The 14,105-nt window shown below is 43.5% G+C and overlaps 1 protein-coding gene across 1 annotated transcript in view; it reads right to left on the reverse strand.

Moving 5' to 3' along the window:
- Positions 1–12,003: 12,003 nt before the first annotated feature.
- Positions 12,004–14,105, reverse strand: part of LOC120536926 — a 35,461-nt gene continuing 33,359 nt past the window's right edge. Inside the window, exon 9 of the mRNA XM_039765505.1 lies at positions 12,004–13,909. Coding sequence (XP_039621439.1) covers positions 13,863–13,909 — 47 coding nt within the window. The 3' untranslated portion in view covers positions 12,004–13,862. The remainder of the gene's footprint in view (positions 13,910–14,105) is intronic.

Consider the following 14,105-nt stretch of genomic DNA (forward strand, 5'->3'; position numbering starts at 1 on the left):
AACCATCAATCTGGCTTTGTTTACTGGAAAAGCATGCAGTGAGCTGTAGTGGGCTAAGACTGTGGACTTCAAACCCCTGTGGGCGTTGGTTCAAAACCCACTAGCGACACCATGTGTCCATGTGTAGGTCACTGCACCTGCCTGTGCTTTAATTAGGTTACATTTATTTAGATTTTTCTGTTTTATCTCCCAAATGTTGTAAGCCACCACAGATTAAAAGATACTGGCCCAAAACAAGAAACACGAACAAGCCATTTAGGACTCCATCTTGAGCAGTGAGTGGAATAAGGAAAGCAACAAAGTCTGTTAAAGTAACAGCTGTAATATTCTACGAATTTAAGAAAGAGCCTGAGTAGGAGAACCCCTGCTTGCTGCAGCTGTAGTTTTCACTAAAGTGGAATTTATTATCTCAACGCAACATTCAGATCTAAAGTTTTTTTAAGGAATTTTTGATGAGCAAAATGAGAGCAGAATCAAGCCATTGAATGAAGGAAAAAATAAGTTAATGTCAATCCATTACTAAACCTAGTGTATAATAAGTGCGAGGGGCTGGGACCCACCCTGGTAAATCTGGTAGGAAACCAGGACAGGGTACAATTGTATAACAAAAGTTTACCTCACGTTGTAGAGCATTTCTTGATACCTGCTGATGAGAAGGTGAGTCTTCATCTCTTGCCACAGGGGTTCTCTGGAGCTGAGGTTAAGGAACCACTGGTCATCACCTACTGCTTTGTCTTCACATAAGAGGACAGTCTGGACCACAGGTTAGTCCTATTGCTTAGGGTAAGGACTAGGTCACCATCCCTTGTTTTAAAAGTGACTAAATTAGGTTGGCTTCAGGAAGGGCATAAGGCCATACAATATTCTGTTCTGATAACCCTTCGCTTTAGTGAGGGAGGCAACTGGTCAGCCTCAGTAGACCTAGAAAATTTAGAGTTCAGTGGAGATGGGGCAGGGTGCAAGCCTCAATTCAACTGCATGGAGGAGCACTGTAGTCTCCCAACTGGTGCTTTGCGCCTGATGCTTCCATTGCTTGTATTGGGCCATTATTGACAGTGTTGAGGACGTTTTATGCAATATTCTGATCCCATAAACACCACTGAATTTGTCCCAACTTTGCACAATCTTGTAAAGACACTTTCATCCTAGAAAACAGGTAGGGTGCAGTCATATTTCATCCTCTTGTTACGGCAAAGTAGCCAGTGCAGGCAGCATGTAGAGTAGTGCCACCTGTTTTTTGGAATTAGGATTTTCATTGAATGGGAGAAGTTGGTTTTGGATACTAGGCAGAAACAAACCCTTTATGGAAGGCCAAGCCGATCTGTGCACACAGCTGCCTTTATTCACACAAAACATGCCAGCCTTGATGAATATGGTGCTACAGTAACCGTTGTGCTATTCTAATAAAGTGGAGACCAATGATAAAAAATAAAGTCAACATTAAAGACATTTATGAGTGACACACCTTTGGCGCAAACAAAAAAATCCTGGTCATTGTTGCGTGTACAGAGTACTGCAGAAGTAATTACTTGTTCCACTTTCTCTTGCCAGGATTAGTGAAAACTCCCACTAAATTTGTCTTCCTTTCTTGAACCATTTCAGAACATGTGTGACATGCCAGTTGTGTATTCATTTAGTCGACTCAAGGTAAGGTGCAAAGTGGTAGCCAAACTGATGGTCATTTAAGTAAGTTACTTTGCAGTGCCACCTGCCTATTTGATTGTTCCAAGTAGCCATCATGACTGAGAAACAGCTGCTTGAGAGCTTTTGTCTTGTGTTATGGACTTGATATAATAATGGATGTATAGATGGAATACTCGGATTGACTCCTGGTTCCTGTGACTGTCAGATCAATTAAACGTTTAAAAATGTTATGGTACTTACAGTATATTCAGTTTACTACCAATGACCATAAATTGTGTTGCTAAAAGAAGTAATTCTACAGTCAGTCATAACAAGTGGCACAATCAGACCAAACCTCCTCAGGACAGATAAAAAGGAGAGTAAACTCTCCTTCCATAGTTTCTCAATGTAAGAACTTAATTTGATTATGAATTCTGAACATGTATGTTGTGCCCTGGGCCGTTATCAACAGAGAGGCTGCTGGGGGCTGTGCTTTAATTACTATACAATTCTTTGCCCACCTGCTTGCTGCCACTGGTTTGTTTTTTTAAATTTCCAGATCAAGACATGAGCTTTCACCGAAGTCAAGGTTTGTGAGAAATAAAGATCTAGATTACAGATTTCAAGACATTTTAGGTTTTCCTTTGCGCCGTGTCTTAACGATTGGCAAGCCACCACAACATCTACTTAAAAACAACATACAGTAGTTATTTATCCATATGGTCACAATTTGTCTTTTTTTTGAGATCATAAAAGTTTAAATACTGAATTATAGCTACACCTGCAGCACATGTAAGGTTAGAGAACTGCTGAAGGTCACAAAAGGGGGTGGGGCTTTGTGTATGTCCAGTTATGTTTTTATTACATACTTTAAAGTCTCAAATGAAAAAGGAAGTACAGACTGTTAATGTGTCTCTTGTACCTGTTATAGTGGACCTCCTCTTTACAGGAAGCGCCCTTCCGTCAAACGTCAAGTTTTCTTCTTACATTATGACAAGGATTGTTTCAGCCTTGCGCCCGATTCACTTCTGCTTCTCTGCCACTCTGCTCTAGATAAGAGGGGTTACAGAATGAATGGATAAAAATATTGAACCATACTAAACAGTTATTCACTGGAGCTGCAATTTAATTCTGCTTATTTTTTTGTACAATTGCTTTTGTTAGTAAGCACACATCGCCTGCGATCGCAATCGAACTTGACGTTGTTACCGCTCATTGACGTCACCGGGCGTTACAGCAGCATCAGAGTCTGCGCATCTCTATCAAGGCGCGAAGGCCGCCCCTTGCGTGATTGCAACGGTGAGTGACCTACCTGGAAATAAGCGTTAGTTGCCACTTACCTTTATAGGAAGGAATTTCCAGTCGGAGTTGTTTAGTTACGCAGTGCCGTCAAGAAGCGGGGAACACCGCAAGTCCACGGCGAGACACTGCTCAAACTTTGTCAAACTGCAGTTGTGCATTTCCCGGCCCAAACGTGGGTTACCTTGGTGAGAGACTGGTAAAACTGGCGCACTCCTGTGTTGGTGGATCTATCGGGTTCTGTTATATCAGAAACCTTTTTTCTATCTGTTTTACATGAAAACATAAAATTAAATTATTTCACAGCTGCGTTCGGGTCCTAATTTGAGTTGGTTCATCGTGTGGTGGGTGCCAGCGCCCAACCTCTCGGCCATCACTGTAAACTACGTGGGGTGGGCACAGCGTCACTGTCAGTGGAGTTGTGTTTTTTCCTCAATCACTTTGATGCAGTTCTTGCATCATTCTCCTTAAACTAAATGCAGGTCTCAAATCCCCACCCACATTAGCATTTTAGTTTGTGTTGGTACACACTGCTCTTGACTACTAAAGACGTTTTGCCGTCGTTTCGATGCATTTCTCATCTGACTGACAACTCGTCAAAACAGTTTGTACTTTTGTCAGTCAGAAGTACATTTTTCAAACTCACCGTAATACTGCCCAGCATTGCAGGAGTGTTTTCAATCAAATCGCGTTAAACCTTTTTTTTTTTTCTTCTTCAAAGGTGCGCGAAACAGCGAGGCCAGCGCCACACTGCCCGTGTTTAGTCGTACACTGCACTGGCGCCACGCACGCTCTCTTCCGGATTCCGCGTCAGTCCGCAGCTTCACGTCCGGCGCTGATATCAAAGCGGACTGGTTATTGGCGCTCATCGCCGATCGCTTCAGCTCGTGTCCAGACTTACGGTAAACGGTGTACGTCGCATTATTATAACGTGCCAAACATCAGGGGCTAAAAAGAAGGGCTTCAAGCTACATCCATAATTACGAAGGTAAGATCCAGATATTTTAAAAAATTTGAACGTACATGGGGCAAATACAATGCCCGTGCGGTGAGGTTCATGATTGTTGAGGCCCTGACTCCTTCAGTGTCACATTTACAAATATATGAACCCCAAAGAGTAGCTTATTAACTATTCAATTGGCAGCCAACATGCACATGGACTGCTGGTTATGTTTCATATCTTATCTGTATTCTTTACACACGCATAGGTGAGGTACATATATGACTAAGAAAGAACGTTACGTTTATAGCGACGACAGAGAGCCGAGAGAGAGCGCCTTTGCTCCTCACCCACCATGCCTTCTAAATATGCCATTGCGATTCCACAATTCATACTCATTCACTACAAATGAAATTATAGAGTGACATACAGAAAAAAACGGATTTCAATTTTGACCTTAATTGAAATATTTGGCTGTTTTTAAAAGCATTTTTTCGGATGCTTTTAAACAATTTTAATACAAGACTGTTCAACAAAGGTTAACAAGAAAAACAAAAAAAAAATTCTTTACGGTCACTTTTTAAATATTGGATTGTTATTTTCTTAGTCTGATCCCATTTTTTTTTTTTTTATAAAATTGAAAACCATTTATGGTCTTACCTTTATTTGTAAATGAAGTCCATGTGCCTATCCTTCTCCACGAAAATCTCCCATTACTTTCTTGTAAAAGTCCTCCTTATTTTCCTTTAGTTTTAAAAGTCTTAATCTTCCATTTCGGCAGTCAATCAGAACAAAAAATAAAAATAAAGGGACCGCTGCAGTGCCCTTGACTTTCCGATATCGCTAACTTATTGGCGCCTCTGCGTAGTAGAACAGTAGTAACAGGCACCTGTTGGGCTCACATGCGCCCCCTTCAGGGCAGCACGGTATTGTCTGCCTCACCTTGTGCCTTTTCACTGCGGTTAAAGATACTAGCCAGACTGTGGAAAGTCGGGGTGTATAATAAAGTGTCTGCAAACATTATATTGGTGACATACAGAGAGACAGCAACTGGCACCTGCCAATTACAAGCATCACCTCCGTGTGTGAGGGAGAGCACAGTCCGAGGGGGGTGAGGGTCGCTGCCACACTTCGTTTCTCCCGTCTTTGAAAAGGAAATGTACAAATTCAGCGATTTTGACTGTAAAAATGATCAACATTATTGTAATCATACAGAAAACAAAATGTATATCACAGAACAGTGGACAAATTTATTTTATGTTATCATTATTAGTTATTTTAACCTCACCTACCTCCCTTGACCACACCTCCCTGAGCAAATATGTTATTACATTAGGCTTCTTGAAGAAAACAATTTAAGTAATTGGTCATTGAAGTTTATTCAGGGACAGGTGAATAAGTATTTAAGGTTAATACATACTAACTGTAAAAACAAGCGAATGTCTCTGTCTGAGCCTGCAAAATGGTGAATGCTAAACCGCAGTTTCATTGTAAGGGTCTCCGTTTGTTTCCTCAGCTGGAAGATCTCCTCTCTAAGAACCATTTCTTCTTCAGGCGCTAGGTCGACGACTGCTGGATCCAAAGCATACTCGCTGTCCCTGAGGATTTTATCCTCCTCCTTCTCCTCGCCCGGTGCGTTATCCTCCGTCGGTTGTGTTCTCTCCTCCTAAACCTCCGGTCTTGAAAATGGAATGGAGAAATTGTTCCACTCAATGTACAACGTAGGGACCGCTCCCTTCTTCAGCAGACGCCACCCTGTCTCAGACCGCGGCTCGCGAACATCCTCTTTTTTTAAAACACCGGCTACAAACTCGGGTATGTTGACCAATTGTAAAGCTCTCTCTCTGGATAGCGATGATTCATTTAGATCGGGTTTCTGCATCGGAGGGAAATGTATGAAAACGAAGTACCTTGTTGTATTTTTATTGGAAACTGAACATAAAGGTACACAACAGTGTTCAGCTGTAGAGCTCTCTGCACGCTGAAGCTTAAACTTCTTTTTCTCTGACATTCTTGCCATTAAACAAAAATCACCAGTGTAATATGGAGAAAGGAAGTGACGGAGCTGGCTGAGATTTCACCAGAAGTACTTTGGCATTACCGTGTGTTGAAACAAATAGAAATGCATGCTGTCAGTCTTGTATCCCAATTGCATGTCATGGCTCTGCAGTACAGGGTGAGTCAAAATGATGTTAACACTAACAGATTATTTTTTATCTTGACCACACCTTTCCAGGTCGATGGACTGCCATGGCCTCCACACTCCCCTGATTTCTGGTTATCTGGTATGGTGAAGGAGCTCGTGTGTATAGCAGGACAGTTCGTGATATCAGTGACCTGAAGGACAGAATACGGACTGTGGTGCCATTGGTTCCCAAACTCGGGCCGGGGGGGACCCCCTGTGGCTGCAGGTTTTTTGTTCCAACCAACTTCTGTTTTCCTTTGGACTCTTAGCCTCATTAAGTGAGTCCTTAGTTTCCAGTTTCTGTGTTTTGGAGTCAAATTACAAAAACTAAGTTTGTTAGATGTTTATTAAAATGTAATAAGCAGTTATATGGGGAATATGTTGTTTTTTTTGTTTAAGTCGTTAACAGTATTTTCAGCCTGATTTTCATTTTGCTTTTCCAAGTGTTCTGGTTATTTCATTGATTATTTACTAATTTGTGGGTCTGACTCTGAAGTCATCGCAGCTTTCATCATCCCGGGTGTCTGCTCTGCTGGTGTCACTATTAGGGTTAAATGAAGGGAGCAAACTACACGGGAAAAGTGGAAAACAGTAGGAAAAGAACAAGAGAGTTAAGCATTTACAGTTTTAGAAATAAACAAACATTTCCAAATGTCTTTGTGACACTCGCCCGGACACCACCATTCGGAAACCACATCTTTGTAAAACACACGCGTTTATTTGCCATAAATAAACACGGGTTTCAGTCCCGAACACCACACGATGCACACAGCAGTTAATCCCAATAATAATGCTACTCTGTCTGTCTGTCTCTCAGTCCTTGGCCGCCTGTCTCCTCCTGAGAGCTTTGTCCTGCTCCCACTCCTGACTCAAGCTCCCCAACTGTAGGACGGCGGCCCCATTTATTCCTGCCTGGATGTGCTCCAGGTGGCTGATGACGTCCTCCCAGCAGCACTTCCTGGTGTGGCAGAAGTGCTGCTCTTTGCACCGGAAGCATTCTGGACGTCCCTGACGGGTTCATCCACCATCTTGCCTGGTGTGGTGGAAGTAACAGTTCTCCGGGTCCCACGAGGCTTGAGGCACCCCCTGGCGATGGCCACGGGTCCCAACAGGCCAGCACCTCTTTGCTCATCTCCTGTGGTCCTCTTCTAGTCCAGGGCAGTTGCCCCCTTGTGACCCGGAAGCTATTCATGCCACCTTCCGGGCATCTGTGCCAGTCTTATAAATGTAAAAACCATACTGTTGTGTATTTTTTTTTTTTTTTTGAATGTAGAATAAGAGAAGAGTAAAAAAAGGCCAGCTAATTAAACAAGATCATTGTTATCGATTATCATCACCAGTTGTGAATCTGGTTGGAACAAAAACCTGCAGCCACAGGGGGTCCCCCAGGACCGAGTTTGGGAGCCACTACTCTATTCCCCGTGAAATGTGTGACCGGGCTTTAAATGCTACTGTTGCTCGTTGGTTTTTGTGTGTTGAACATGATGGCGAACTGATTGAGACATTCCTGTTAATCATCTTACACATGTGAAGTATGTTTTGTGAAAAAAGTGTTTCCGCCATTTAGATGTTAACAGAATTTTGACTCGCACTGAGTATGATGCTCATGTTTCCCCCAGTGAATTGTGCTGAAGGTGTTACGTGCGTATAAGAAGCAGGCTCTGTGAGAGGATGTGGTGTCGAAATGCATGAATGGTACGGCAAGAAGAAGAAGAGCAAACCATGTGGCAGGGCTAGACGAAGACGAGTGAATCGGAGCCATAGGGTGCCTAATGCAATAAGGGCAACAATTGTGGACCACGCTATTAACTCATGGCCTGAGTTTGGGTTCAGCCTCGAGTGGCACAGTCTACAGTTAGTTGCTTCTGTAATATAGGCATTAAGGAATGAGAACAGACACGCCATACAGGCTACGGTATTGGGACGCAATTCTTAATTACTGAATTCAGGGGTTTCAGTCAGACCCCTTGCCACAGGTACAAGTATTTAAACCCAAACATCTAGCCATGCAGTCTCCTTTTACCAACATTTGTGAAATAAAACTGGTCATTCTCAGGAGCTCAGTAACTTGATTGAATGCCACCTTTGCAATAAGATGGTTCATGAAATTTCATCCCTGCTGGCTATTGAACGGTTAACTGCAAGTGGTTTTACGGGAAAGTGCAAACGTTTAGGAGGAACAGCAGCAACTCTGCCACAAAGTGGAAGACCACCTAAAGTCACAGAGCGGGGTCAACGACTACTAAGGTGCACAGTGCGTAAAAGGCGCCAACGCCCTGCTGATTCCATAGCTGAAAGAGCTCCAAGCTTCCTCTGGCATTAATGTAAGCTCAAAAAAAAAAAGTGTGGCGGGAGCTTCATGGGATGAGTTGGAATTGGCAGAGCAGCTGCACGTAAGTGTCACGTCACCAAGTTCAATGCCAAGCACTGGATGGAGTGGTGGAGACGTGTTCTATGGAGTGAACATTGACACTTCTCTGGTTGGCAGTCAGATGGACGAGTTTGGGTTTGGCAGATGTTAGGAGAATGTAACCTGCACTGTGCCCACTGTGAGGTTTGGTGGAGGAGGGCTAATGGGGTGGGGCTGTTTTTTCAGGGTTTGGACTCGGCCCCTTACTTCCAGCGAAGGGCAATCTTAATGCTTCAGCGTACCAAGCCTTTTTGGATATTGCTATGCTTCCAACTTTGTGGAAACAGTTTATGGAAGGCCCTTTTCTCTTCCAGCATGACTGTGCCCCAGTGCGCAAAGCAAGGTCCACAAAGACATGGTGGGATGAGTTCAGTATGGAAGAACTTGACTGGCCCACACAGAACCCTGAGCTGAACTGGAATGGAGATTGCGAGTGAGCGAGCCTGGCCTTCTCATCCAACATTAGTGCCTGACCTTATAAATGCTCCACAGAGTGAATGGGCACACATGTCAACGAAAACACTCCAAAAATGTGGTGGCAGGCCTTCCCAGAAGAGCGGAAGCTGTTATTTTGGGGGGTGGGGGTTTTGTTGGGGGGATGTCATATTAAAGTCTATCATTAATATCCCTGCTGGTGTGAAGGTCAGGCGCCCCCATACTTTTGTCCAAGTAGTGTATGTGATCCCACTGTAACGATTCTATCCACTACGCTTCACTACGTTTACAGTCAAAATTGTACTGATGATTGCAGGTCAACCCCAAACTCCCTTCAGCCCCTTCCCACGGCGCAGAAAGATGACTTGCAACAATAAAAGCGATTTTTACAAAACCACACAGAGAAAAGATGCAACAAACAAAATGTAATTAATACCTTTTCTACAATCCCCAAAACTCCCCCCTTCCAATATATACAATAAACAAAAGGCATACAATTATGTACCCGGCAATATTCCCCACCATCCATTCAATTTAGTCTTTTTTTTTTATACGATTATCCTATTTCCCATAGTTCAGTTCCTTAGACACGCCAATCCCAGAATAAAATATTTACGGCTCACACTACTTCCGATCCCTCTCACGGTAAAGTTCACTGCCCTCAGTGTCTCCAGAATCTTCGCGGTGGCCGCCCCAGACTGCGATGAACGTGTGGTGCTCCCCTAAAACAATCTTTCTCCCGGACTCTGATGGGTCATGTCTTTTTTTCCTCCACCATAAAAACTCAGGCTGTCTTTTCTTCCTTCTCTTCCTGCCTTTTCGTGCCCCTATTTAAATAAATAGTGCGTCCGTTTCCGTGGCACGCCCGGAAATCACAATGACAGCCCCATACCTCCCGAAAGGTCCTCTCAATCCCACCCACCCATCTTATCTACCGTATTCTCAAATGGCAACGGGATTTCACATAGAGAGACAGAAAAACAAATTTATGTGGCAATGCTACACCACAATTACTGTGTTTCTGTCTCATGTGCAACATCTCAGCTCGGCAGTTTGCTATAAATCGTAGAGTTTGTGAGTTTTGTATAACAACTGATGACCTTTCTATTGTCAGAATAGTACCACTGCTTCAGTCTGGTGGGAGAGGGCAAGTGTGGACATGGTGAGGGAAAGCAATGCATTTAGGCGAAAACAGAGCCATGAGCTGTTGTGGAGGACAATGGAAGTTTTCAAAAACATCGCCTCTGTGAGTCTCTCCACCTCAGACAGGGTCCTGGTAAGACAAGGTTTCATCTGAGAGGAACAGCGCGAGAGTAAAAGAGCTTGGACACCTGCATGTACAGGTAGGGAGGTTGAGATGTCTTTTGGGATTTTACAAAGAATACTTGAGTCAGATGCCAGTGAAACGCCACAGAGTTTTGTGTATGTGCATGAGGCAGGATTTGACCTGAATAAAGTAAGGAGACGTGGCAGTGGGTCAGTGGATGTGCCAGGCCAGGGGCGGGGCACAATGTGTGCTGCTATAGATGAACGTGGGTTAACTCGCCATGCTGCAGCCATCGGGCCCTGCCACACAGACACAGACAAAAATGAAAAGGCAATTGTGAGAGCCAACGTGACATTTCATGTGGTAGTTTGGGACAATGTAAGTCTTCGCCACTCCGAGCGTTTGAGGGAACTCTTTTGAAACCCCACCAGCGCATGATAATTAATGGCGTTCCTTACACCGTATTCACCGTCCCTCAGCCCAGTTGAGCAATTCGTCTCAGGTGTGAGATCGACAGCCTCATGAGCAGATTTCCATATTGGAAGCTATGGGTGGTGGCTGGGAGGACGTCACACCTGAGGCTTGTCGAGGCCCGAGTGCGGCAGGCATAAAGATTTGAGCCTCTGTGTTTCGGAAGGGAAGACATTGAGGTGACGTAGTGGTCTGGTGGTGTGGCCTAACGGAGACGAGAAAGTGGATGCCCCTTAAGATGTTTCACAGTTTGCACTGTACAGTCATTTTACATTTATATATTCATGTATGTAGGACGATTTTACTGGTGCTGTGTTCTAAGTTTGTAGATTCCTTCTTGTTTGTTTTCTGGACAGAGTGATGGCTCTGAGGTAGGGATCTGCACTGGCAAGCAGAAGGTTGCCAGTTCGAATCCTGTAAATGCCAAAAGGGACTCTTCTCTGTTGGGCCCTTGAGGAAGGCCCTTAACCTGCAATTGCTGCATCCTGGGTATGACGTCAACCTGCGTCCAACATGCAGGGGAAAACCTGGGGGTTGGTGGCAAAATTGGCATTCCGGCCACCAGAAAAACCTCACACTGGTCCACTCCATCTGAACTGGTGTGGCACTGAGGCGTCACCCGTCGCATGGCTACACTCAGGTCCTAATCTGGGGATCCTGAGTTGGTTTGTCGCGTGGCGACATGAAACGTCTCACTCTCTCTCTGTTTTCTGATGCATATGTAGGTTCACGTGTATCATCTTGTTTTTCTTAGTTTCAGCAATTATACTGTGTAATGTTTCAAACAAATCCTCTTACATTTTATTTTTGTGTCCTCTACATTTTTTTTTTTTTGCAGTACTCTCTTCAAACTCAGTAAGGCTTTAATAAAAGTCTTCTAATATAATATGCTACCGTGACTGTCCATTTGTCTGTCCAGGATTTTTAAATCACCTGTAGCTCGCAAACCATTTGACCTGAAATTTGGTCCACATGTACTACGTGATGTCTACTGTCCGCTTTTGGGGTGATGATTGAACTCCAAGGTTATTCCTCTTTTTAATTTAATTTTATTGTAGAATCAACTCTCGGCGGCCATGTGGCGCATGCGTACGGGTGCTGTTCTCATCCCTACCACCTTCGCCGTCACTTCCCCTACCGCTTCATATCTTAAATCATTCTTAAGGCAGATTGAAGACTTAAGTGCCAGCTTAAGTGAAATATTAAAGAAAATGTCCTAAGTAATTGCAACACAAACGCTGACTTAATCAATTTTAACGTGAAAAGATGCCGGCGAAAGAAGAGAAGGGTGGAGAAAAGAAGAGCTGCTCAGGAAGCAACAAACGAATCAACCTCTGAGCAAACGAATGCTTAAATGTACAGAGAAAGAAAGAGGAAAATGAGGAATGATCAAGTCAAGTGGATTCACTGCAGGTTATCGTGCAGTGCGCCGTTACTGGTATAAAATAATTTGGTGTCTCAGTCTTAAAACAGTGGTGAAAGGTTCTTATTTGTTGGTCGCAGTGTTGAAGTGACTGACCGACTTTGTGAGGTTTTGATTGTTTTAGTGTGTTTTGCAGTGGCGAGTCGGTGTTATAAGAAATACCTCAACTGTTTTGAGAATCACATTAAGAGCACCGAGAATGGCATCAAAGCGATCGAGAAAAACTGTAGTCACTCGCTCACAAAAAAACACGACCTGGCACCTTAAATTAGACCTCTCTGATCCCATTGAAAGCAACTGTGTCAACAGCGAAGGAGTCTTAGCTCTTGCTACGGATGGACCAGATGCAATGCCGGAAATTACACGGCCTGTAAAACACGTTCGCCCCTTGGAAGTTTTTCACATTTTATTGTTATACAACCCGGAATCCCAGTGCATTTAATTTGCCATTTTTTGACACTGTCAAACACAAAGACTCTGTAATGTCAAAGTGAAAACAGATCTGTGGAAAATGGCCAAAATCGACCACTTTGCATGTATTAAATATATTTTTTTGAGCATATAATCTGCGTCGGGCACTGCCAGGAGCCCCCCTAATTGAGTAACAGCAGGATAATGTTTCTGCTTTCTTTGTTAGCTGAGACACTCCCTACGTTTCAGCCATTCTCTTCTGCAAGTGCTATTATTGTGCAGAAGTTTGGAGGCTGAAAGATTAAGGAGAGCAGCAATTTAAAATGTCGCAGGGGTGAGCAGGTCAGTGGTTTGCGCTGCTCCGGCATGTCCAGTGTGTGGTCACTTTTGGTAACTTTTAATAATAAAGTTATGATACAGTAAACCAATCACTGTTTAATTATGAAAAATAAGAGGAAGCGGGACAAAACCCCTAATCTCCCACAATAAAGAACCTTCTCAGGGTTTCTCTTGGCAAAGCCCAAAACTATTCTACTTACTGACTGATCCAGCATAATTTGGAAAAAGTAAGCAATGGAGCATACTGTAATAAGTACAAATTAAAATGATATTGTATATAAAAGAATATTTCCTAAGTAGGTTTTTAAATATATGAGCTCAAAGCCTACTAGATACAGAGTGACACACCGCCTACTGATTATTAGTGCTGCTTATGGAGTCATGCAGGAATGACAGACAGACAGCTGCTGCATTTTGGCACAAGGGGAAGCTAGATTTGACCATTTTGATCCTGTCAACCTAAATAGTGTGATTTGCCATCCATCTGGCCGTTCTTTATCAAACCAGCTCAATCCAGTTCAAAGTCACAGTGGCCAGAACCCATTTCAGCAGCATTGTGCATAAGGCAGAAAGCAACCCTAAATGGGACGGCCGTCTGTCAGGCACAGTCACTCACACGCTGACACTCACGCTTGCTGGGCCACTTCTGAGATCACAGCTAAACTAATCTGCACATTTGAGATATGGAAGGTAAAAAAAGGAGCACCCCAAAAGAAACCCCACAGACACAGTGGGCATCCACAAGGGTAACGAGTGGGCCAGCATTCCAAAGTATATCCAGGTAGCAGAGCCATTACCGTGATGCCCACAAGGCGATTTTTCCATTGCCCAAAGAAAAATTTCACCTGAAGCATGACAGATTCACATAAATCTATCCATCCATTTTAAAATCCACTTAATTTGCACCGAGGGTCATGAGGGAAGCCAAGGGCTTCATTCAGTTTCCTGCTTTGACGGTATGATGAGTTTTCAAAGTCCAAGAGCAGCATATTCAGGCAAAACTGCGACAGTGTTGAAGAGTGTAGGCCAAAAAAGCAGATCACAAAGGAGAGAAGATCATTAACTGGTGGCAACTGGAATTTCAGCAGGACTCTCGACTAGAAATACTGAAAAAAAAAAAAAACAACAAGGGGAAAAGCAGTCAATACCTCAGTTAAAGCGCTTGTTGGCTCAAAAGCCCTCAATTCCTTCATTTTTTGAAGGCCAATATATTGTGCATGATATTAAATTTGTGTAATCATTCATTTTGCTTTGGATGGGACGTTAGTCCATATCGGAACACATTTACCCGCACACCTAAAA

This window comes from Polypterus senegalus, chromosome 10, assembly GCF_016835505.1.
Source record: "Polypterus senegalus isolate Bchr_013 chromosome 10, ASM1683550v1, whole genome shotgun sequence".
Taxonomy (NCBI): domain Eukaryota; kingdom Metazoa; phylum Chordata; class Cladistia; order Polypteriformes; family Polypteridae; genus Polypterus; species Polypterus senegalus.